The sequence below is a fragment of the Pongo pygmaeus genome, chromosome 10, assembly GCF_028885625.2.
Source record: "Pongo pygmaeus isolate AG05252 chromosome 10, NHGRI_mPonPyg2-v2.0_pri, whole genome shotgun sequence".
Taxonomy (NCBI): domain Eukaryota; kingdom Metazoa; phylum Chordata; class Mammalia; order Primates; family Hominidae; genus Pongo; species Pongo pygmaeus.
The window spans coordinates 39,828,082-39,852,049 of NC_072383.2; the positions used below are offsets into that span (position 1 = coordinate 39,828,082).

General features: G+C 37.5%; 1 protein-coding gene across 11 annotated transcripts in view; it reads left to right on the forward strand.

The window, feature by feature from the left end:
* Window positions 1-23,968, forward strand: part of PPHLN1 (periphilin 1) — a 120,516-nt gene that overhangs the window by 33,310 nt on the left and 63,238 nt on the right. For 7 of the 11 annotated variants that reach the window (XM_063672637.1, XM_063672638.1, XM_054445306.2 and 4 more), the window contains 2 exons: window positions 13,340-13,551; window positions 23,467-23,523. In XM_063672637.1, the coding sequence (XP_063528707.1) occupies window positions 13,340-13,551; window positions 23,467-23,523 (269 nt within the window). The remainder of the gene's footprint in view (window positions 1-13,339; window positions 13,552-23,466; window positions 23,524-23,968) is intronic. The other 4 variants (XM_054445312.2, XM_054445313.2, XM_063672639.1 and 1 more) reach the window with 1 other exon arrangement.

Genomic DNA, 23,968 nt, shown 5'->3' on the forward strand with positions numbered 1-23,968 from the left:
CCTATTTTATTCATTGAGTTGTAATTCATTGCTGTCACTATTTTGATGCTCAAATTTGGCCAGTGAGAGTCCCTTCAAGTTAGCTTCTTTGGTTGCTTGGTTGGTTGGTTGGTTTTGTGTTTCAAAATTTGCTTGTGACAGAATATATATAACATAATAAAGTATGCCATTGACACAATTTTTAAGTACAGAATTCATGAGCATTAATTCTATTGACAGTGTTGAATAGAATTAATTTAATTCTGGTGGGTACAGAAACCCACATTTGAATTGTTTTCAACTTTTGGCATTGTGAATAATGCTACAGTGAACATTGGCATACAAATATCTCTTTTGAGTCCGTGTTTTCAGTTTTTTGGGTACATATGTAAGAGTGGAATTACTGAATCATATGGTAATTCTATGCTTATCTTTTTGAGGAACCATCAACCATTTTTCCTAGTGGCAGCACCATTTTACTTTCCTATTAGCAATGTATAAAGTTCTCAGTTGCTCCACATTCTTGCCAATGCTTGTTATATTCCATGTGTGTGTCTTTGTGTGTGTAACCATCCTCATGAGTGTAAAGTCATATCTCATTGTGGTTTTGATTTGCATTTTCCTAATGATGACTAGTGATGATGAACATCATTTCTTGTGCTTATTGTTCATTTGTGTATCTTTGGAGTAATGTCTGTTTTGAGTTTTTTGATTTTTAACTGGGTTTTTTATCTTTCTGTTGTTGAATTTTAGGAGTATGATATTAAACTGTACCTGATACGTGATTTGCAATATTTTCTTCCATTCTGTCAATTGTCTTTTTACTTTATTGATAATGTTCTTTGATGCACATTTTAAATTTTGATGAAGTCCAATTTATCTAATTTTTTTCTTTTGTTACTCATGCTTTTGGTGTCATATCTAAGAATCCATTGCCAAACCAAGGTCATCTGTGTTGTTTTGACATGTCCATGTCATTATTTGGTCACCTCTTTCTGACACAAGATTTTTCAGTCTCTTCTTAGGCTTCTCTGCCTCACTCTAAATTCAGGTGTTGCTCCAAGGAGCACGGGCCTTCTATAGTGGAGAGTGATTTTTTGAAGCTAAGAATCTGAACACACAGACACACACACAGAATTTTACTTCTGCATTTATTTTTATACAGTGTTTATGTGTATTCATGACTATGAGATCATGGCAATACCTTTTCCTTTATTGCATACTTTTATCTCCTTTTTCCATCTATGGGAAATCTGGCTTCCAGTTGTTAGGAGAGACAGTCCTCCATGGGTGTCTTGCACTCCTGCACATCTTGCCAAGCTATGCAAGACGCTGGTCACTCATTATTCAGGGTGGTTCTCAGAGATGTGTTTGTAATGAGCAATCTTGAAGGCCAGAGTAATGTCTCCCTCTTTGTCAAACAGCAGGCTTGCTTATTGCTTGGTGTAAAAATGGTGGGTTCCTTAAGTTCAGTGTTCCTCAGTTGTGACCCACACCCACTGCATGTGCCACATTTATCTAGGCTTATATCATGTTGCCCCTGGACTTGGTACCAGAGAGAACTGACAAACATGCCAATGCTTGTGTTGCTATGCTATGAGTGATAAAGTTTTTTCTCTGACCCAGAAGTCTGCTAGGACCCAGGAAACAGTAACAGTCTAATTTATAACCTTGTAGGTAAGGCAAAGTCAAATTCCAGACCTGACACCAGTATCATCACTGTGTTTGTTCACACCCCTAACTGTAGTTATTATCCTGGCCCCGTGAGTCTTTCTTATTGCTCTCTCCAGCACCTTTTTAAAAATTAATTAATTAATTAAAATTTTTTTTTTTTGTAGTTTGCCATCACTGGGTGGGTGTTACAGGGCCACGTTGCTTTCACACCATCTTCCACAGGCCTATTACTGGCAGTGGAACTTTATACTCTAGCTATTTTTTTTCACTTTGTTATGTGTTTCATGTTGTAGAACATACTTTATAAATCTAGTATACATGTATTAGTGGTTTATATTCAAATGTGTTTTACTAACAAGCGTGGAATCATTGGAAGCAACTGGATTAGATAACAGCTAATGGAAGAAAAGAGAATGTGTCAAGTTTTCTGTCATTTTCCCTGATGCCCACTCCCCACTGCCCCGCCCCGCTCTGAAAGTGATCACTTTCATATTTGGGTATGCCTGGTAAAGTTATCTACATTTCAAGTGTGTTGTCACCTGCTCATCTTGTTTCTGTATTTACACAATGATTATATTGTCTATTTTTTCAAAACATACTTATAGATGAAATTCAGAATATATCAGGATTTATTTCATTTTGTATCAAAGAAACATGCCATACTCTACCAAGAGTTAGTGACTTAGAATGAAGTTGTTTTCAGGTCATTTTTTCCCCCTGTAGTTATGAGATCTTATAATAAACCTTAGTGGTCGGGTGCAGTGGCTCACACCTGTAATCCCAGCATTTTGGGAGGCTGAGGTGGGCAGATCACTTGAGGCCAGGAGTTTGAGACCAGCCTGGCCAACATGGCAAAACCCTGTCTCTACTAAAAATACAAAAATTAGTCAGGCATGGTGGCACGTGCCTGTAGTCCCAGCTACTCAGGAGGCGGAGGCATGAGAATTGCTTGAATCTGGGAGGCGGAGGTTGCAGTGAACCAAGATTGTACCACTGCACTCCAGCTTGGGCAACAAGAGTGAAACTCTGTCTCAAAATAAAATAAAATAATAATAGTAATAAATCTTAGGATGGAACTGATTTAAAGTATTATATAATGTTTAAAAGTATGGAACAAGAGTGTCATCAAGTGGCCAATATACTTTATTTTTAAATGCTAGGGGCTGGGTGTGGTGGCTCACGCCTGTAATCCCAGCACTTTGGGAGGCTGAAGTGGGAGGATAGCTTCAGCCCAGAAGTTCGAGACCAGTCCGGGCAACATAAGGAGACCCCATTTCTACAAAAAAAATTAAAAAATTAGTTGGATGTGGTGGCATGCGCTTGGTACCTTTGGAAGCCGATGTGGGGGAATTGCTTGAGACTGGGAGGTTGAGGCTCCAGTGAGCTGTGATCACACCATTGCACTCCACCCTGGGTGACAGAGTGAGACTCTGTCTCAAAAAATTTTTAAAAAGGCCAGGCAGGTGGCTCATGCTTGTAATCTAAGCACTTTGGGAGCCCGAGGTGGGTGGATCACCTGAGCTCAGGAGTTTGAGACCAGCCTGACCAACATGGGGAAACCCCATCTCTACTAAAAGTGCAAAAATTATCTGGGTATGGTGGCATGCTCCTGTGATCCCAGCTGCTCGGAAGGCGGAGGCACGAGAATCACTTGAACCTGGGAGGCGGAGGTTGCAGTGAGCCAAGATCGTGCTGTTGCACACCAGCCTGGGTGACAGAGGGAGACTCCGCCTTAAAAAAACAAAGTTCTAGTTGGAAGATCTCTTAGTCCATATCTTATGCCTAGAATACTTTTGTTTGTTCTACTTTTCCTAGAATACTTTTAACTGTAAACATGTGAATTTGTGGAAAGAGCCTTGAACTTGACCACCAAACTTCTAATCTGAACTCAAGCAGGCAGGCAGACAGGTGTTTGATTTTTTGATAGGATAGAAGAAGAGGTGATATGGAAAATTCCTCAGCTTAAGTCGCAGTGCCTGTGGTTTTCTGTTTCCACATTTAAAATAAAAGATATTTGAGGTTGTGCTTCACTTATTCTTAAGCTTGCCTTACTAATTACCAGGCTGCCTTCTCAGAATAATTCTTGAAATCGTAATTCTTTTTGGAAGTTCCTATTGCCTAGAAAGGAAGTAGCCAATATTTTTTGTGAATATTTGTGTATATTTGGATGTGGGAAGGAGAGGAAAATGAGGTTCAGAATAAGAAGTAAATGCTTTCCATCTCCCCATTCTTCCCTTCCCTTGTATCCGTTTCTCCCACTTGGTCGAATTTTACTCATAACTGGTGAACATGTATCTGCTGACACTGAGGGTTCTATCACCGCTTACCTGGTTTGACTGATGTGAGGGGCTGGAATTACCTTGGGGATTTGTATTAACAGGAGAATCTGAGCTTCAAAAATCTGCTTTTCAAATAAGCATCTAAAGTAATCTGCAATCACAGATGGTTCAAGGACCACATTTTGAGAGACAGTCCCTTATGGGGTGTTAGTTCTTCCCTTCCTCCATTCTCCTGATGACTTTGCGTCTTTTGTATGCCAGGCAGTATAGCTGAAGTGTTTGCGATACAGCCAGAGACACTGTCCTAACTCTCAGGCTGTGTACTCTTTGATAATAAAAAGCATCAGCTTTGTCAGATGTGTTTTTTGGAGGCCTCATAATCCTGGTTGTATTGTTATTTATATTTCTTCGAAGGCCCTTTTTGATTCGTATAGTTCATTGTATTAAATGCATTGTATCATATATGTTGATACCTTCATTTCCAATATAGCTAGAAACCTATAGTTTGAAGGCTTTTGTTGTAAGTTTTCTCTCCATGGTAAATGGACCTTTGTTACTTGCAGTTTTTACCTGGTGATTTATGGAACAGTATTAAAAATATGTCCAGACTTTAATATACTCTTTCTCTATTTAGCATGCTTCAGGGTTATGGATAAAACAACAAAAAAATTCTTAAAATCGAGATGATACTTGCACAAAGAAAATTATACTAGTTGATACTGAGTGGTTTTTACAGCTAACCGCTAGTACCGGACACTTTTTTTTTTTTTTTTTTTGAGACAGAGTCTCACTCTGTCGCCCAGGCTGGAGTGCAGTGGTGCGATCTCGGCTCATGGCAGCTTTCGCCTCCCAGGTTCAAGTGATTCTCCTGCCTCAGCCTCCTGAGTAGCTGGGATTACAGGCGTACACCACCACGCCTGGCTAATTTTTGTATTTTTAGTAGAGACGGGGTTTCACCATGTTGGCCAGGCTGGTCTGGAACTCCTGAACTCAGGTGATCTGCCCTCCTCGGCTCCCAAAGTGCTGGGATTACAGGCGTGAGCCTGCACCCGGCCTTTCTTGTTTTTTTGTTTTGTTTTGTTTTTGGTTTTGGTTTTTTTTTTTTTTTGAGACAGGGTTTCCCTATCCCTGTGTTGCCCAGGCTGGTCTCTAACTCCTAGGCTCAAGCAATTTGCCTGCCTCAGCCTCCCAAAGTGCTGGAATCACAGGCCTGAGCCACTGTGCCCCAGTGAGTTGGCATTTTAAACACAGGTTTTAGAACTTTCCTGGAGGCTGAGTGAATATTTTTAAAGATTAAGTGTCTACTTAAGCTTTATCACGAATAATATGCAACATTTGGGTTTGGCTAGAAATCACTAGGGATTTAATGGTCCTAAAAAGGGAAATATTACTCTGGCCCATAAATCAGGGTTAAACTTCTAGGATCCACACAGAGATAAAATATTAGATAGGACTGCAAATATGACTGTCAGAACGCCTTTCTTATCTTCATGAACAAGTTTTTTTCTCTCTCTGTATGCAGCCGTACATTCATGTCTGTAAATATCTGGCTTTTTTAGGCTTAGTTTCACAAAATGTTGCAGAATGCTTTTAATTCTTTCTCATTCTTCTCATCACAATTAACTGTTGAACATAGTTTGCACTAGGTTTCAAATGTCAACCATGAGAGTTTCTATCTCTGAGGGAAAAAAAGGAGAGATTATAAAATAATTCCACTAATCCATAAATGAGAAGGGTATCTTGATGTTTATTACTGTTTAATTTTCCTTCCAACAGTAACAGAGGTACATATACGGCTACTATGAATAATGGTGAGTACTCTGTGAATACTCTTAGGTACTAGTGCACATGATGTTAGTTTTACAAAACAGTTGAGTCCTATTTCTGTTAAATTTTTATCCCGTAGTATAAAAACACAGTTTATGATAAATCAGGTAAAAATGAAAAATCAAAGTCTTAGTTTCTTTTTTTTTTTTAAATTAAGACACCATGGAAAGGTCAAACTAAGCAACCTTATGTCTTACCTTATATCTAAACAAAACCCTTTCCTAGATCTAATTCTTTGGCACAGTAACTGGTTAGAGGAGATTATTTGCCTATTTAATAGAGAAAACTTATTTTAACTTTGTTATCTTAAATATTAATATTTAGTGAGGTGATATTTTTCATCTACCATTGAATTATCTTCATATCGTTTGTCTGTTTTTTATTAGTGTGTTCATCTTATTCTTAGTGGTTTTGCTAGCATTCATTAAAAGATTAAAAGTAAATCATTATTATTATTGTGTTTTTGAAACAGAGTCTCGCTCTGTTGCCCCAGGCTGGAGTACAGTGGCGCGATCTTGGCTCACTGTAACCTCCGCCTCCTGGATTCGAGCGATTCTCCTGCCTCAGCCACCCGAGCAGCTGGGACTACAGGTGTGCACCACCAGGCCCGGCTAATTTTTGTATTTTTAATAGACACAGTGTTTCACCATGTTGGCCAGGCTGGTATTGAACTCCTTGACCTCAAGTGACCCATCCCGCCTCGGCCTCCCAAAGTGGTAGGATTACATGTGTGAGCCACTGTGCCCAGCCAAAAATAAATTATTAAATATTAATATTTAAGACTGGCATTGATGTTGAAATTTTCTCTTTTAATTGGAAATTTGCTTTAAATCTAATTCTAATTTTCACCTTAGAGGGCTTTCTGTATATAGTTTATACTTGGTATTTTGATACAAAATGGCTCTTCCTGCCTACTTACAAATTTTTTTTTTTCTTACAGTTGTTTTGGGTGGGTGGGGGGTCTTTTTCTTCTGTCTTTTCCATCCAAACATTTAGCTTTTCAGTTCACCTGAATTTATCATGATATGTGTTATAATAAGAATTGATTGCTATCCTCCCCAAATTGTCTCAGTTATATAAAATATTTTAAAGCTTGAGAGTCCATGTATTCATGTAAGGTTAAAAATGAGATAACTGATGATGAAAAGACTAAAACCTGAAATTGTGATATAGATACCATTCATGTCAGAATTGCTGTGTCTGGAGAGGTTAGGAAAATGAAGCTCAGAGAGGTTAGTTATAATAAGATCAAAAGGCCATATATAAGTAGATGAATTAATTGTTGAATCTGTATCTGCCATTAAGGAGTAATCTGAGATGTGGAACTCTAAGTAAATGTGTTTCTCAAAGTTATTTACTCACAGAACCCCCTTTTATGTTTTGTAGTAGAATGGGAAATACTAATATTTTGTGGATTAGTGTTCTATGCAACATATTTTAAGAAAGGCTTTTCGTCAGATCTCTGGTAGAGAACAAAATATGAACCAGCCAAAACATTTCTATCATTATTTAATTAATTTTTCTTTCCAAAATACAATTACACTTTTAAAGCACAAAAATTTTAAGAAATTGGTAAAAGATGGGGTGAAAAAGTCCATACCTTTCTTGATATTCTGTGGGAAATATGAAGCTGTAGGTAGCCTCTTTCTTCTTTAATAAATTGTGCTTGAAAACTTTCAGGAAGTGCGTAATTATTTAGATTAGAGGTTGACAAATTACAACCCATAGGCCAAATCTGGTCAGCTGTCTGTTTTTGTGAATAAAATTATATTGGAACACAGCCATGCCTATTTGTTTATATGTTATCCGTGGCTGCTGTTGTGTGTCAGAAGAATGTTGAGAAGATGTGATGGAGACCATATAGCCACAGTGCCTAAAATATTATTTGGCTTTTGAAAGAGCAAACATTTTCTGACCCCTAGTTTAGTGAGCTGCATTTTTGCCTACTTGACTTCATATGTTTTATCTGTATAAAGACTCTTTTACTGAAGTTCTCGGCATTTCATCCTCTGTAAAGTAAGTTCCGTGGGAAGTCAAGCCGAAGTCTTTTTCTAGAAGCTTTATTATGGCTTGGTTTTAAACTCTTAGAGACATGCAAGATTCCATAGTTTTGCTTTCCTGAATGACATACAACTATCAGGCAGTTGTATTGGCATGCCTGGCTCTTTCTTGCTGCAAACCTTTTACTGGTTTAATGGAAGTAATACCAGGGTATTAGGTAAACAGACATAGCTAACATCTTTTGAGTGCTGTATGCCAGGTTCTGTTCTAAATTTTTAACATATATTATTTTGTGTATTCCTCACATCAACTCTGTGTAGTAGGTATTATTATTATCCCCACTTTATAGTTGAGGGAACTAAAGCGTAGGGAGATTAAATAACTTGGTCACGGTCATCCAGTTGTTAAGGAATGGAATGAGATTTGAAACTTTTCCTCCAACTTACTTGCCTCCTAATTCCTTGATTCTTGAGATGAGTTCGGGCATATTTCTTCCTCCTCATTACTTTCTCCAAGCCTCTGTTTCCACGTCATCTTTAAACATCCTCATTTACACCACCCCATCTTACTGTATTCTCTGATGAATTTCCAGGAATCCATTCCTTCTTCCTTGATGATTACAATTTCTGACTCACAATCTTCTCTATCCAATCTGCCTCTGTATCCTGATTTAATGCCACGTTTAACTCAAGTTGTTTCTTGTATTTTTCAACTTTATGTATCCACAGGCATGGCCATGCCTTACTTTCATCACTGGGAATTGTTTTGCCTTTATCATGAACTCTGAATTTCTGCTTTCTGACTTGTAAACAGTTCAGTTACATACAGCCCTTACATGCTAGTGAGGTTATTTAATTCAGTCCTTTTTAACGTTTCGTGTGCGTAGGAATCACCTGGAAAGCCTTATGCAGAATCCTGAGTCACACCCTTAGAGATTCTAATTGAGCTGGTGAGGGTTGATGCCCATGAATTTGCATTTCTATCACCTTTCCTGCAAATGCTGAGGCAGGCAGGTAGGTCTATGGATGTACATTTTGAGAAGGATTGCTCTAATTAATACTTTGCCCCAGAGGATCAGTAAAACTTTCTAATCTGCATAAAGCCTCCATTCACATTCTTTCTTTACTTTTTTGATGACTTCTGTAATTACTGAGACAAAGGCCTTCTGATGAGAACTCTGTTGTATTTTATTTTCTTGAAATAAGAGTTTTTCTATTTACTCTTTTCATATTCTTCTCTTCTACTTAGTCCCTTTGTCTCACTTTCTCCAATTGACTTTTGGCTCCTTCTTTACCATTAACATTTTTGTGTCTTGGATTATCAGTTTCTTCTTTTATAGTGAATTGGCTTTTTTCCTATCAGCCTTCAGTAATGGTCAAATAAGCCCCTTTCCTCAAAATACCATTCCTTCCCATCTTCCCTCCTTCAACCTGTTTTGGAAGAAAAGTTACGGCTTTTAACTTCTTCACTAGCTATATCTTAATTTCTTGCAATCTGCTTTGGTTTCCAGAATTTTACTGGACTCTTGGACTGATAGATCAAATGACTTCTAGGTGTTTTTTGTTTTGTTTTGAGACAGGGTCTCACTCTGTTGCCTAGGCTGGAGTGCAATCTCTGCCTCCTGGATTCAAGCAGTTCTCCTGACTCAGCCTCCCGAGTAGCTGGGACTACAGGCACACACCACCACACCCAGCTAATTTTTGTATTTTTAATAGAGATGGGGTTTCACTGTGTTGGCCAGGCCTGTCTGAAACTCCTGCCCTCAAGTGATGCACCCTGCCTCGGCCTCCCAAAGTGCTGGGATTACAGGCGTGAGCCACCTCGCCTGGCCTGGTGTTTTTTTTTTGTTTTTTTTTTTGTTTTTTTTTTGAGACAGAGTCTTGCTCTGTCACATACACTGGAGTGCAGTGGCACAATCATGGCTCACGGCAGCCTCTCCTGTGAGGCTCAAGTGATCCTCCCACCTCAGCCTCCTGAATAGCTGGGAGTACCAGTGGGTGCCACCTCACTCAGCTATTTTTTAATTTTTTGTAGAGACAGGCTTCTCTATGTTGCCCATGCTGGTCTTACACTCCTGGGCTCAAGCAGTCCTCCCACCTCTGCCTCCCAAAGTTCTGGGATTGTAAGCATGAGCCACTGCACCCGGCCAACTCCTAGGTCTTAAATGCATAGTCTCCCCGAGACTTGCAGTGTTTGATACTATCATTTCTCTTTTTAAAAGTTTTCTACCTTTGCTTTTTACTCACTGCTTTTTTAAGGTCTTACTGTTCTAACTACTTCAGTTCTTGTTCACATAGTACTTTAATCTGTTACTGCTTTTTCTAAAGTTTGTGATGCTTTTCCCACCATCTAAATCTATGCTGTCCCGTATGGGAGCTACTAACTGCATGTACCTTTTGAGCACTTGAAATATTGTCAGGTTAGACTGAAATATTCTGTAAGCATAAAGTGCACACTGGATTTTTAATATTTAGGTTGAAAAAGAGAATGTAAAATAGTTTACCAAATTTTTTTAATGTCAATTACATGTTGGTAATACTTTGGATATATTGGGTTAAGTAAAATAAAATGCTAAAATTAATTTGACCTGTTTCTCTTTACTTTAGATATGACTACTTGTGGCTTAGCTATATTTCTGTTAGATAATATTAATCTAAATCTCATCTTTCCTTAAGACCTGGATCAGTTTTCCATCTATTTACAAAGTTACCTTTGTAACTTTGTACCAGCCTTCTTAAACATTTGGTCCTCACCCCCTCTCACCCTACCCCCCCTTCCCAATATACTCAGCTTTTTCAAAGCAAGAGTAATTCCCTATAGTGCTGTTCATATAGTGGACACTATATACATTATATAATACACACACACATCTGAAAAAATGGCTAATATTACCACTTTATCAAAAAGGATACTTATGAAAATTGAGGCCTGTTGTGATGTTTTTGCTTAAATTGGTGGGGAGCAGAAGAAGGATTGATGTGAAGGGGAGAAGAGACATTATTCTACTCTGAGCTATTAACATTTGACACTTGACAACCCCTAAGTGTATCCGGCCACCTCAGGCCACTGATAGCTCTGTAGTGCTGTGATTTTACTGCCATCTGGTGTCAGATTAGGAAACTGTAGTTCAGCATTTTGTCTCTTCAATAGAAGGAGGTAGTCAATCTTTCCTCTCTGTCCTGTAAGCAAGTTACCAATAAGAGCTCATATAATTTCAATGTAGGAAACCTTTATTTACCTTGTTAGAATACTCTTTCCTTGGCTTCCATGATAAATGCATTCTCCTTTCTAATGTTTCTTTGGCTGTTCTCCCATTCTTCCACAGCCCATTTCTCTCTTCATGGTAGAGTTTTTTAGCCCCACGTTCTAGGCCTGCTGTTCTTTTTTTCCTTTGCTTTCATCTATACCAGTCTTTAAGTACTGCCTATTTACAGACAAATTTATATTGATAGCCAAAAATTTCCTCTGAGTTTGAGACTAGTATCTTTAGTTGCTTACCTAGATATTACACAAACAAATATGCCATGCTCCCATCAAAATGTGGACCTCTCACCTGCATCCTCATTTCTCAAATTTATTTTTCTCATTTCATTAATCTATCATGCCAAAATTATGGGAATCAGCTTGGCATCCTGTCTTTCACACTTTATTAGTAAAACGTTAACTACATCCCATTAAGTCTAGAGGGTATATTCTTGTATATGTAAAATTTGTGACCCCTTACCTGCTCCTGTCCCATCTAAGATACCACTGTCTCTTGCTTGGACTAAGTTAGGTTCCTCGTTAGTCTCTCTACATCCATTCTTGACTGCATTCACATGTTTTATGTATATTTGTCTAATGTCAGCCTCTCCTATTAAACCGAGAGTTCTGTGATGGCAGGGACTGTGTACATTTGGCTCACCATTGGGTCCCAGCACCTCACACAATTTCTAAAACCTGTTTATTTAATACCCATATCACCACTCTGGCTAACCAGTGCTGTTGGTATGACCCCTGTAGTTTTAGTGACTAAACTAGTGCTAGAATTCCTTAATGCTCTATTTCATTATTAGTGTTCTATACCAGTTCATTTACCATAAATGAATTTAAGCTATTTTCTGCTTTTTCCCAGGGAAGCTTACTTATGTCTGAAGGGACAATATATTTGGGGTATTAATCAGCTAGTGTTCAAATGAACTTTAGGACAACAGCCTGTTTATATCCTATGGACTGCCAATCAAGATGCTGAAATGATTTTCCAAGCACTTGAAATTGTATGCTATTGGTATGTCTCTTAACACTCTTCTGTCTGAAATTTAGTATTCTTTAATGTTGCAGTAGATTTGTTAAATCATGGATTAAAACCTGTTTGACTCTTAAGTGTTCTTTTATTAGAGGCTCAGTTGATGATAGTTTCATTTAGTAATTTTGATTTGGTTTGATATTTTAAAATGGTTTTGCTTTATAAGGTTTTACTACTAGGGCTTACTTGGTGCTTTGAGTTGATGGTATTTCTCAATAAAGAAATTTAATTTATAAAAGTAGACGTGATTTATAAAAAGTAGTTATTTAGAGATGGGCAACAATCTATGTACTGAGGATGCAAACTCAGCAAGAATTTAATAGGTATATAGCAGGGTTTCTCAGTGTTGGCATTATTCACATTTTGGACTGAAGAGTTTTTTGGTGTGTAGTGTTGGGGGGCATGTCCTGGGCACTGTAGGAAATTAGCAGCATTCCTGGTCCCTACCCATCAATGGTACTCTCCTCCCCAGTTATGATAATCAAAAATACCTCTAGACAATGCCACATTGTCCTGGGGGTGGGTGGGCAAATTGCATATCCCTTGAAAACCAGTAGTTTCTATACTTAGAAGGTGATAACTGGCCATGAAGTGTCTTACTTGGGAAATCTTCGGCATTTCTAAGTGTTTTGAGAATGTGGTAGCTGTGTGGTGTATTGTTAGTGGCAAAGAGAAATGGAAACTATATGACAGTATGTTTTTTACATTTTAGAATTTGCGCTTGCCTAAAATAAGGTAACTTTTGCATTTAGCCACCTGGTTCTGTTCCAAACTGAAAAAGGGTACATTCTAGATCATATTTCACTGATACTGTTTCATTTTGTTAGCTGACTTCAACAGTTAGGTAGTGATAGAAAAAGAGAACCAAGAGTACAATTTTTTTTTCTTCTTTTTTTTTTGAGACAGTCTTGCTCTGTTGCCCAGGCTGGAGTACAGTGGCGCGATCTCGGCTCACTGCAGGCTCTGCCTCCCAGGTTCACGCTGTTCTCCTGCCTCAGCCTCCCAAGTAGCTGGGGACTACAGGCACCTGCCACCACGCCCAGCTAATTTTTTTTTTTTGGTAGTTTTAGTAGAGACGGGGTTTCCCCGTGTTAGCCAGGATGGTCTCCATCTCCTGTCATCGTGATCTGCCCGTCTCGGCCTCCCAAAGTGCTGGGATTACAGGCGTGAGCCACTGTGCCCGGCCCCAAGAGTACAATTTAAAGGGTAGCTTATAATCAGAGCTTTTGCCATTGTGCTTGTATATAGAGGATATAGAGTATAATTAACTTATTTTATGTTTTTTTTTTCAAAGGGACATGAGAGATGGCTTTAGAAGAAAAAGTTTCTACTCTTCCCATTATGCGAGAGAGCGGTCTCCTCATAAAAGGGACAATACTTTTTTCAGAGAATCACCTGTTGGCCGAAAGGATTCTCCACACAGCAGATCTGGTTCCAGTGTCAGTAGCAGAAGCTACTCTCCAGAAAGGAGCAAATCATACTCTTTCCATCAGTCTCAACATAGAAGTATGTATTTTAAGACTTTATTTTTTCTCTCACAGTCTCCTCTGATGAGAATGTACTGAGTCAGATTTCCTTCTAGGTGTAAGAGATTTATTTTTTAAACTTTTTATTTTGAAAAATTTCAAACCTACAGAAAAGATGATAGAATAGTATAACAAACACCATAAACACACATTTTTTTCAAACTATTTGAAGTGGCATTCTGCATGACACTTACCTTTAATTTCTTCAGCATGTAAAAGAGGTTTTTTGTTTTGTTTTGTTTTGTTTTGTTTTGTTTTTCAGAATCTCGCTCTGTCTCCCAGGCTGGAGTGTAGTGGCACGATCTTGTTTCACTGTAGCCTCCGCCTCCCGGGTTCAAGTGATTCTCCTGCCCCAGCATCCTGAGTAGCTGGGAATACAGGTGTGCGCCACCATGCCCAGCTAATTTTTGTGTTTTTAGTAGAGACGGGGTTTCACCATGTTAGTCAGGCTGGGCTCAAACTCCTGATCACGTGATCCGCCCACCTCCGCCTCCCAAAGTGCTGGGATTACAGGTGTGAGCCACTGCTCCTAGCCAGCCTTGTAAAATTTAGAGTGAAAACCTCTCTTACTCTTTTCCAACCCCCAATTTTATTTTATTTATTTTATTTTATTTTTATGTTTAATTTGGCATTCCTGAACCTACATGGCATTCTGTACAATCTTAGCATGTCATGCTGGCTGAGTTGCTTAGTATTTGTTTGAATAAATTAATGACACAACTACTTTTCTAGAGAAAGCATTCTTATCTTTCTAGACTCTGCAGCCTGCAGTAGAGCTCGTTCACAAAACATTTCCTTATGCCTTCTATGTGCAGGGCACTGTGTTAGTATTATACAATGATGTCCCTGTCACTAGGGAACTAGAATATATGTATATATTTCTCACCAGCTAATACCAACTTTATCAATATGTTAATATATATAAAATATAACTTTGATACAATAATTGATATGTCATAAATGAGTTGACATGAGCATGTCAAGGTGAGAAAAATTAATTCACACTCTGGGGATGTAAGAACATGTCATAAAGGAGATGACATTGGGCTCAGCCTTATTTCAGATTTCTACAAGTAAAGAATTGTCTTCTAGTTAGAAGGAATTATGAGCCAAGGTGCAGAAATCAGAAAAGTCCAGGATATTTCCTTTTCAACGTCCTTCTCATTAACTGTCTTTTTTCAAATAATAAGAGTTTTAATTTAACAGCCTTTGCCTCTTACATGTTGAAAGTGATGGAAAACCGTTTGGAGTCATCAGATTGTCTTCCCTTGAAGCTGTTGCAAGATTCTTGAGTTTAGCAAACATTTATTGTCTACTCTTTGCAGAGATAGATAGAGTGGGGCTTCTCAAAAAACATATTTTTGGATATAGGCATATCAGTGATGATGCAGGAGATAAGAAGGTTATTTTAAGGATTTAAAACGAACACAGGCTGGGCACAGCAGCTCATGCCTGTAATCCTTGCACTTTGGGAAGCCAAGGTGGAAAGATTACTCAAGCCCAGGAGTTTGAGACCAGCCTGGGCAAACATAGTGAGACCCCTGTCTCTCAAAAAAGAATTTAAAAATTAGCTGGGTATGGTGATGTATGCTTATATTTTCAGCTACTCAGAAGGCTGAGGTAGGATTGCTTGAGCCCAGGAGGTTGAACCTGCAGTAAACTGTGGTCACGCCACTGCACTCTAACCTGGGCAGCAGAACGAGACTATGTCTCTAAAAATAAATAAATAAATAAGTAAATAAATAAGCCACTTCCATATATATGCCTGATTGTCCAAAATGTACTTGGGACAGTTCTGGGTAACTGAAAGTTTTATTGTGGAGATTAATGTTAACAAGTATACAAGTATTTTTTCTTTTGCTTCTATATACTCCATCCCTACCACAAAAAAAAAAAACCTTAAGAAGATAAATAATCTGTAAGCCAAGCTTGTCCAACCCCCGTCCTGCAGGCCGCATGCAGCCCAGGATGGGTTTGGATGCAACCTGACACAAATTTGTAAACTTTCTTAAAACATGAGGCTTTTTTGCGATTTTTTTTTTTTAAGCTTACCAGCTGTTGTTACTGTTTGTGTCTTTTATGTGTGGCCCAAGATGATTCTTCTTCCAGCACGCCCCAGGGAAGCCAAAAGATTGGACACCCCTATTCTAAGCTCTAATGAATGCTCACATGCACAGACATATCCAAAATTAGCCAGATACCATCTAAGACCCTTAAATTTTTTTTTTTTTTTGTCTGAGACGGAGTCTTACTCTGTCACCCAGGCTGGAGTGCAGTGGTGCGATCTCAACTCACTGCAACCTCCACCTCCCGGGTCAAGCAATTTTCCTGCCTCAGTCTCCTGAGTAGTTGGGATTACAAGTGTGCACCACCACACCCAGGTAATTTTGTATTTTAGTAGAGACAGGGTTGCACCATGTTGGCCAAGCTGGTCTTGAGCTCCTGACTTCAAGTGATCCACCTGCCTCGGGCTCCCAAAGTGCCGGGATTACAGGCATGAGCCATTGTGCCCTGCCCTTATGACCTGTTTTTGGGATGTGTATGACTTAAATCCATATCCAATAATGATTTTCATTAAAGAAGAAGAATGTGTCTTTGGAAACTGATTATGAAAACTTTTTAACAAAGCTTGAGTAAAAGAAGCTTGAGATTCTTACTTGACAGCTTGTAATGAAGTTATTAAAGATGGTTATTAGTGAATTAGTCTTATTTTTATCCTCAAAAACAGAAATTTTGGGGGAGAGCATCTTCTCTCTGTTGACCTGCTTTGGGCCTCTTAATGGCCAAAACTCTTAAGATCTTGAGATGAAATGTGGTTGAGCCGTAACGTGATGCTCCTGTCTTAGGATCTCCAATATCCTTCACTCATCCTTTGAGAGCTCATACCTTTAATATTTGGAGTAGTTTAAAGATAAAGTTGGTAGACTAAAATATGGGGTAAATTGAATGAAACAGAGCATATGACTTTGTTAATGCCTGCATCTATCTATCTATCTTTCTCTCTTTCTCTTTCTTTTTCCTTCTTCCTTCCTTCCTTCCTTCCTTCCTTCCTTCCTTCCTTCCTCCCTCCCTTCCTCCCTCCCTCCCTCCCTCCCTCCCTTCCTCCCTCCCTCCCTTCCTTCCTTCCTTGTTATTTAGCTTTGAAAGTACAGTTCTTTAATCAAGAAAAAGTTTGTTTTGGGAAAACTCCATTTTCAAGTATTCCTTAACTACTTGGGCTGAACTATGAAAATTTTTTCTATTTTCCCTTCCTGTTTTCAGAATAGTTACATAGGATAATCTTGCAAAAAAGTTAATGGAGGTCATATTTTAAACAAATGGGAAAAGTAATTATTTTACCTATTTCAGATACCAGTTTTTGCATTAAATCTAAATGTCACAAATATTGCAGCACCTGGCTTTTTTTCAAAAGAGGACTGAGACACGGAGTTCTGCACTTATCAGTCACTTAAGCTGGGATAATTAGCCACGTGTTAAAATTAAGTTTTCTAGTATAAATTGAAATTTTGACAAAGACTTAAAATATTGTTATAAGTATAAATAACAGGTTAAAATAATTATGCCCTCATTTAAAAAAATTAATTTTTTCCTTTTTGTTCATACTTTTAGATTAATTTTTCCTATTTTAATGATCATTATTGGTTTGGCTATAGTGATTTTACTACATTTTTAAATTCAACTGCTTGTTTCCCATTTTGTGCTCACATACATACACACACGTTTAATTAAATCTCTTCTACTTAGCCTTTTGAGTTAATCTTATGGAACTTTGTACTACTTCAAACTAATTATCCTTCTAAATCCAACTTGTTTTCATCCTGTACTTTACTTGCAAGAATATTCTTACTATAACTTAGTTGGGCTGACCTGGATATGCAATATTATTTTTAGTTCCTTTTTGTTGTCCATGTTCACATGCTAGCAGTGCAGATTGTCCCAGTTAACCTCATTTCCTTTCTCCCTGTGTATTATGATACTTTCCTAGGTAAAATTGTTTTTTTAATGTTTACCTTGTATATTTTTCACTTGAAGTTTATTTTTATTATAGTTAATCTAAATATCTCCACATTTGTCAATTCTAATACTTATTTTCTTTTTTCCCTCTTTGAAACGATCCCATGTTTTCCTATCTTACACTTTTGTCATTTGCCTTTTATTTAAGCTATAACATTAAAAGTGATGAAAAAAATCACTAAGTTCAGTCTCCCACACCCATTTTTTGTTAAGTTAAACTGTTAATGCTTCTTGTGATAAATTTACTAAATCACAATCCAGTCCTTTTATGTAGCTCATTCTTTATAAAATAATTAAAATCTTCTTCAGTAACATCTACTTAATACTACTTATTCTTCTTAGAGCCATATATAAAGATATTTCTTCCTTTTATGTTGTAACCTGTTACATATTGGAGGAGTACTATCATATTCTTCATGTTTTTTTTTTTTCCAGGTTTAAATATATTTGGTTTATTTTGCTGTTCCTTTTATTTGTCATGGTTTCCAGACCTTTTGCTTTCCTATTTTTCCTTCTGTTTCTTGTAATTTGTAACACCAGAAGTGGATTTTTATTTTAGCAACCACATTTCATTACTGGATTGTAGGCAACTGAAGCCTAAGCTATTTTCACATATAATACCATTAAACAAAATGCCTCTTAGGCTGTACTTTTTCAGGTACAATTGTATGTGTGTAGTTAATGCATTGAAAAAAAAAAAAAACAACTAGAAATGCTACATTTTATCTAGTTAACTTTGGCTTATTCTGTTTTATAGAATTCCCAAAATCTCATTTAGCGATTCTGTATATTAGCACCTGATAAGAACAGCTTGTATTATCTGCAAATTAAGTATGCTGGATGTGTTTTGTATCAGTTGTTAATAATTTATGTTGAGGAGCATAAGGCCAACTATGGAAACCTCTAGAGATCTGTTAACCTGAACCTTTTATCAGCATTGTTTGTTGCTATTCAACAATTATGATCCTTCATCTTTACTATTATCTTATTTTCATTTCCACTTGAGAATCTCAAGGAAGACCCTGTCAGGTGTTTCTTGAAACTCTTAAGTTACAAAATATTTCTTCTATCAAAACAGTGACATAAAGATTATCTTGCTTTGTTGTTGTAAGTCCCCTGTGGTTCCTAGAGATGAAACTACCTCTCTGTTAATTCATTCTAAACATTTGCTAGGGATTAATACCAAATTTACCAGAGATGCTTACATATTTAGGTTCTGTGACATTTTGGTTGAATTTTAAAATACTTTTACTTTGCAAGATTTGCAAGTTTATTGTTTATTTTGTTTGTTTGGCCTTTGTTTTTTCTGTAGCTCTAACTTTGGGCCTAGCTTCCCTTATTTTTCTTATGTCAACAGCCATTATTAAGAATAGAAGGTATTTTTAAGAAAATACTATTAGTCATTAGTGTTTAATTCTTTCAAAAAATACATCTAAGAGAACTGAAAGTGTACAGTAATTAAAAGTACTGTTTTGAGACAAGTATATTTGGAAGATAGAGTCCATTTTTGAATGTCAATCTAATAGAAAAAGACATATGTCTTAAGAGCGGTTGGCTATGAATAAAATTTGAAGTCTCCATGAATTTTTTGATTATAGCTGAAATTCTTTTTTTAAAAAAACGATTCTAGACTTATTGGTAATATATCCGAAATTCTGATAAAATCTTGAAATTTAGTTCTGCTTTTAGGTGAAGGCTTTTCTGTGCAGATTTGAAAGAGGTAATAGGAATATAGAAATAAGGTTTTATCATCAGATCATGTATATTAGGCAACAGGAAGAGAGGATAAAGTCATTCTCTTAGCAGCAAAATATCCTAGCATTTCTTGGTTTGAAGCCCACTATGTTGTGTTCAATACTTACATCTCTTAATCAACAAACACATATTGAACATAAATTGTTTGCCAAGCAAGACAGATTCAATCTCTGCCTTCTGAGTTTATGATCTAGTCAGGAAGACAAACAAGTAATTAAATAGGAATAAACATTTTAAGTGACATCTGAAGGGTTAGTAGAAGGTGAAGGATGCTAGTGGAGAAGGTTTATGGGGATGAGTTACATCATGTGGAGTCCCTAAAGTATAATTTAATAGTTCCCTGAAACATTTTAGGCTGTCACTTGATCTAAACTATTAATGCACTGTTGAATTAGATTCTATAATATATTCTTGTTTGAGGATCCATTGTTTACTCACAAGAGAGCTTTGGCTATGAGTTTTCTAGCTAAATCCTAGGATTATAGCTATAGCTTTTCTGGCATCTTAATGATCAAGGTTCTAAAACAGAAATCAATTAATGCCATATGCATAGGCATTTTATTATATCCCCGTTTTAGGACTTAGTATATTCTGTCAGTAGCAAACGTTCATAATATGTGCAGATGATGTTTTCCTCATATGTTTAAAAATGCGCTCATGTGGTTTTAGCTGATGTGTTAAAGGAGAACTCTGCTCAGAAGTGTGCTTCCAAGTAGTCAGTCAGTTGGCCTTTGCTTTAACTTGTTGCAACTCTGACCTCCCCAAAAGCTGGATCTTGAGGGAAGCAGAGGTGATGCAATGCTTTCTCTGTCCCTCTACCTGTTTCTTTTCTCTCATTTTTTGGTGTCTTTAACATGAGAACATTTTTCTTGTGTCTCTCCATTTTCTAATTCATATGTTCTTGAGTAAATCAGTAGATCTCTGAGAAACATGTTCTTCCTAACCAAGAGTCCCAAATTCCCACATCTTCATCCATGATCCAGTAAAAAATTTTCTCATCATCTGTGTAGCCACATTTTCATTTATTTATATCTTAATTTCTCTTCATATCTTCAGCTGTTGAAGAAGAGATGGAAGTACTATCTGTGTTGGTGAAGTTTGTTTCTTGATGAGACATGCACTCAAATATACCTGTTTTCTCCCTGTTTGCCAAGCACTGCACTGAGAATCTGATAGTTTGCAAGACATAGCCCCTAACTTTATCATCTCTTATGATTATGCTGTTTTTTTCCCCTGCAGTGTCCTTTTTTTCCTACCTGGGTTATCAGTGATTAATAGCATTTGATGTAGGATTGGATAAATTTGGTTAGATTTATCATTTCTTTTAGCAGGAAAACACAGCAGCAAGAAAGTGTATTTCTAAAAGATCCTATTAGATTGCATTCAGCCATTGCATTCAAGGCGTCACCAAATACTTTGAAACTCTTGCAGAGCTTCCTGAGTGTGTTGTGGAATGTTAAGCTGCTTCTGCGGCTTTTGATTTTACCTCAATAGGAAAAACATATGGAACCGGTATTTGAAATTCCTTTTTATTTCCTTTTTTTCCATTTATTCTTTCACTCATCAATATATAGACAGGGATTTTGATTTCTGTACTGCCACTTTCAGAATTTTTTTTCTGGTTTCTTTCCTCCATCCTATTGTGGAAGTCATTTTCTTTTGCAAGTCATAACAAAGGCAGGAATGTTTTCAACCTTTTTACCTTGCTCTCAAGCAGGGAGGTAGTGTCTGCTTACAAAGATCATGTGTGAGATGAATTTGAGGTAATGGCTAAATAGCTAATGAGTAGCAGCCTGTTAGTTAGAAGGTAGAACAATGAGTGAAAGAGGCAGATTTTAGAGACTTTTATATTCATTGTATTGGTTGGAGCCAAATAAAAATAGAAAAAAAGATTAAGGTTAGTAGCAACACTCACATTTAAGGAACAATAACCAACAAAAACGAAAGAGGAAGGGGTAGCTATGAAGATGTAAGGGGGCAAACAGAAGTACAAAGATACGAAAAACAAATAGCAAAATATTAAGAAAAACTTGTTTATAAATCATTAAAATACTATAGTAGAGGATAAGAAGAATGAGACCTTTTAGTTTTAACATGAGCACATCAGTGGAAACTTTGGGATGAAGAGTTTAAGTACAGTGGTGATGTTTCTATTATCTCTTGTTGTGTTACAAAAAAAAAAAACAAAAAAACAAAACAAAACAAAAAAACAAACCCCAAAACTTAGAGAATTAAAACAATAACTACTTACTTGTTCATGACTGCAATTTAGCTGGGTAGTTTTACTAGTCTATTAGAAGATTGTTAAATAGTCCAAGCCTACCTAAGACAATACTAATGGGAATCTGTAATTATATGTGGTAATGCCTACAGCGTCTCTGAAGTTTTGAATCAAAATCAAACACATCCACAGTGGTGTGTTGGTAAACTGACTCTCCAAGGTTAAAAAGATAAGATTTGTAGCATTTGCTGATATCTGTGGAGTGTAGATTCTCATCATAGTTCAGCTACCAACATGGAGTAACTGAAACAAAGTTTCAAAGGGATGCATGCGATTCACTCTCAGGAGCTAATATGAATTGGCCTAAGGCTCCAGTACCTTTCTCTAAAATATCACCATTATCTCTTCATTCAAGAAAGAATTTGAGGCAGCTTAATGAAATAAACACTTAATAAAATAGGATTAAATAAATGGAGGAGGAATTTTATGTAAAAGGAAAATAAGAATAGGAAAGTAAAAGTAAGAATAAAGTTGGTAGTACATGAAACAAATGCCCATCATAAGGCTCTGAACAGTTGTTATAGGTGAACTAAGGGTTTGGCCAAAACAAAGCTAAAAGAATCAAGAATAAAGTTAGTAGTGCATGAAATGATTGTCCATCATGAGGCTCTGTGCAATTGCTGTAGGTGAACTAAGGGTTTGGCTGGTCGTGGTGGCTCACGCCTGTAATCCCAGCACTTTGGGAGACTGAGGCGGGTGGATGATGAGGTTAGGAGTTCAAGACCAGCCTGGCCAAGATGGTGAAACCTCGTCTCTACTAAAAAATACAAAAAAAAATTAGCCAGGTGTGGTGGCAGGTGCCTGTAATCTCAGCTACTTGAGAGGCTGAGCCAGGAGAATTGCTTGAACTCGGGGGGTGGAGTTTGCACTGAGCTGAGATCACGCCACTGCACTCCAGCCTGGGCAACAGAGTAAGACTGTGAGAATCAAGAATAGTGTTGACAGTGTACCTCACATAAAAGCAAATCAGCTTATCAGGAGAAACAAAACTTGCTGGATGCCAGAGAAAGATCAGTGAATAATGAGAAAAGGATACTGCGTCCTCAACATTATTGCAAAAGTAAGATGGCAATATTTTCATGATGTTTCTTGAAACATTTTAAGGCGAGATGCTGATAGTGCCAAAACAATTCAGAAAAAATGTTATTTTCTCAGAAAAAAAAAAAGTAAAATTGGCAACTTTGGATCTGTAGTAGAAGGATTTGAAGTCATTGTTATGGAGTTTGTATCTTACTGGAAAAATACCTGGGAGCCCTGACTACTAGTATATTTAGGCTGTTTAGAAAGATGATTCCATCCATATCATTAAGAGTTTGCAGACAAGGAAGCTAAGAAAATATTTCAAGATTCTAAGTGTGGGATAATTAGGGGCTCAACCAGTGTCCTTTTTTAACTGGTAGGGGTGATCCATCTTTCATTTTTGACTGTGTATGCAGGTGTGCTCCTTTCCCAGGCCTTCCAGTGTCAGCTTTATGGATGGAGAGAATTCGACTAGGCACTTTCAGTGATGAATAAGATGTGATCTTTGTCTTCAACTTTCAACGTCTTGTCTTGCTATGAACTTTTCTCATTCCTTTCTGCCCTTGTTATCCTTGACTGGTCTTATCATGACAGTTCCCATTGGCTTCTCGCCTTAAATGGAGATTTTTTTCTCCCATTATTTATTCCCCTTCACTGGTGATTGCTCAGGCAGCCCAACTTGAAAGTAGGATAGGAAAGAGTTTAGGGTCACCAGAAAATGCTCAGAAGCCCCTGTTCTCATCACTCCTACTTCTGAGTTCTTCTCTTGTTCCTCTTGGGCACAGAGGTGCTGCTGTTAATTCCTCCCTGCCCACCTTTCCATAGAGTCCGTGCGTCCTGGTGCCTCCTACAAACGGCAGAATGAAGGAAATCCTGAAAGAGGTGAGTTTTGAGCTAGACTCTGATTTGGGATTGTGAAGGGGTGGGAGACTTGAACTGATAGCGGTTATGGAAATGGGGAAAGTGTATAACTGCTCCATTAGTCTATTGTGAGAACCAGAGTTAACAGTAGACCTAGGTACTAGGATTTGGGGGGCATTTGTGGGCTGGTATCTGGGCTAGCCATTCCTGGATGGGAATAGCCACTCCATAGGAGGCTGAGATCTGTAGAATAGACAGGCCATTGGAAGATAGGACCTGACAACAATAGGATCAATTGATTTCTGTTTACTCTTTTTGTGCTCTTTCTTTTGCCATTTGTATCATTGTTTTCTTTATCCTTTGCTGCTTGCTTTCTGCTCCCATTGTTGCAACAGGGATATATGAATATATGTGGGTATATGATAAACTCCTGCACCACCCTTCAGTGTTCCTTTGCTTCTGCACA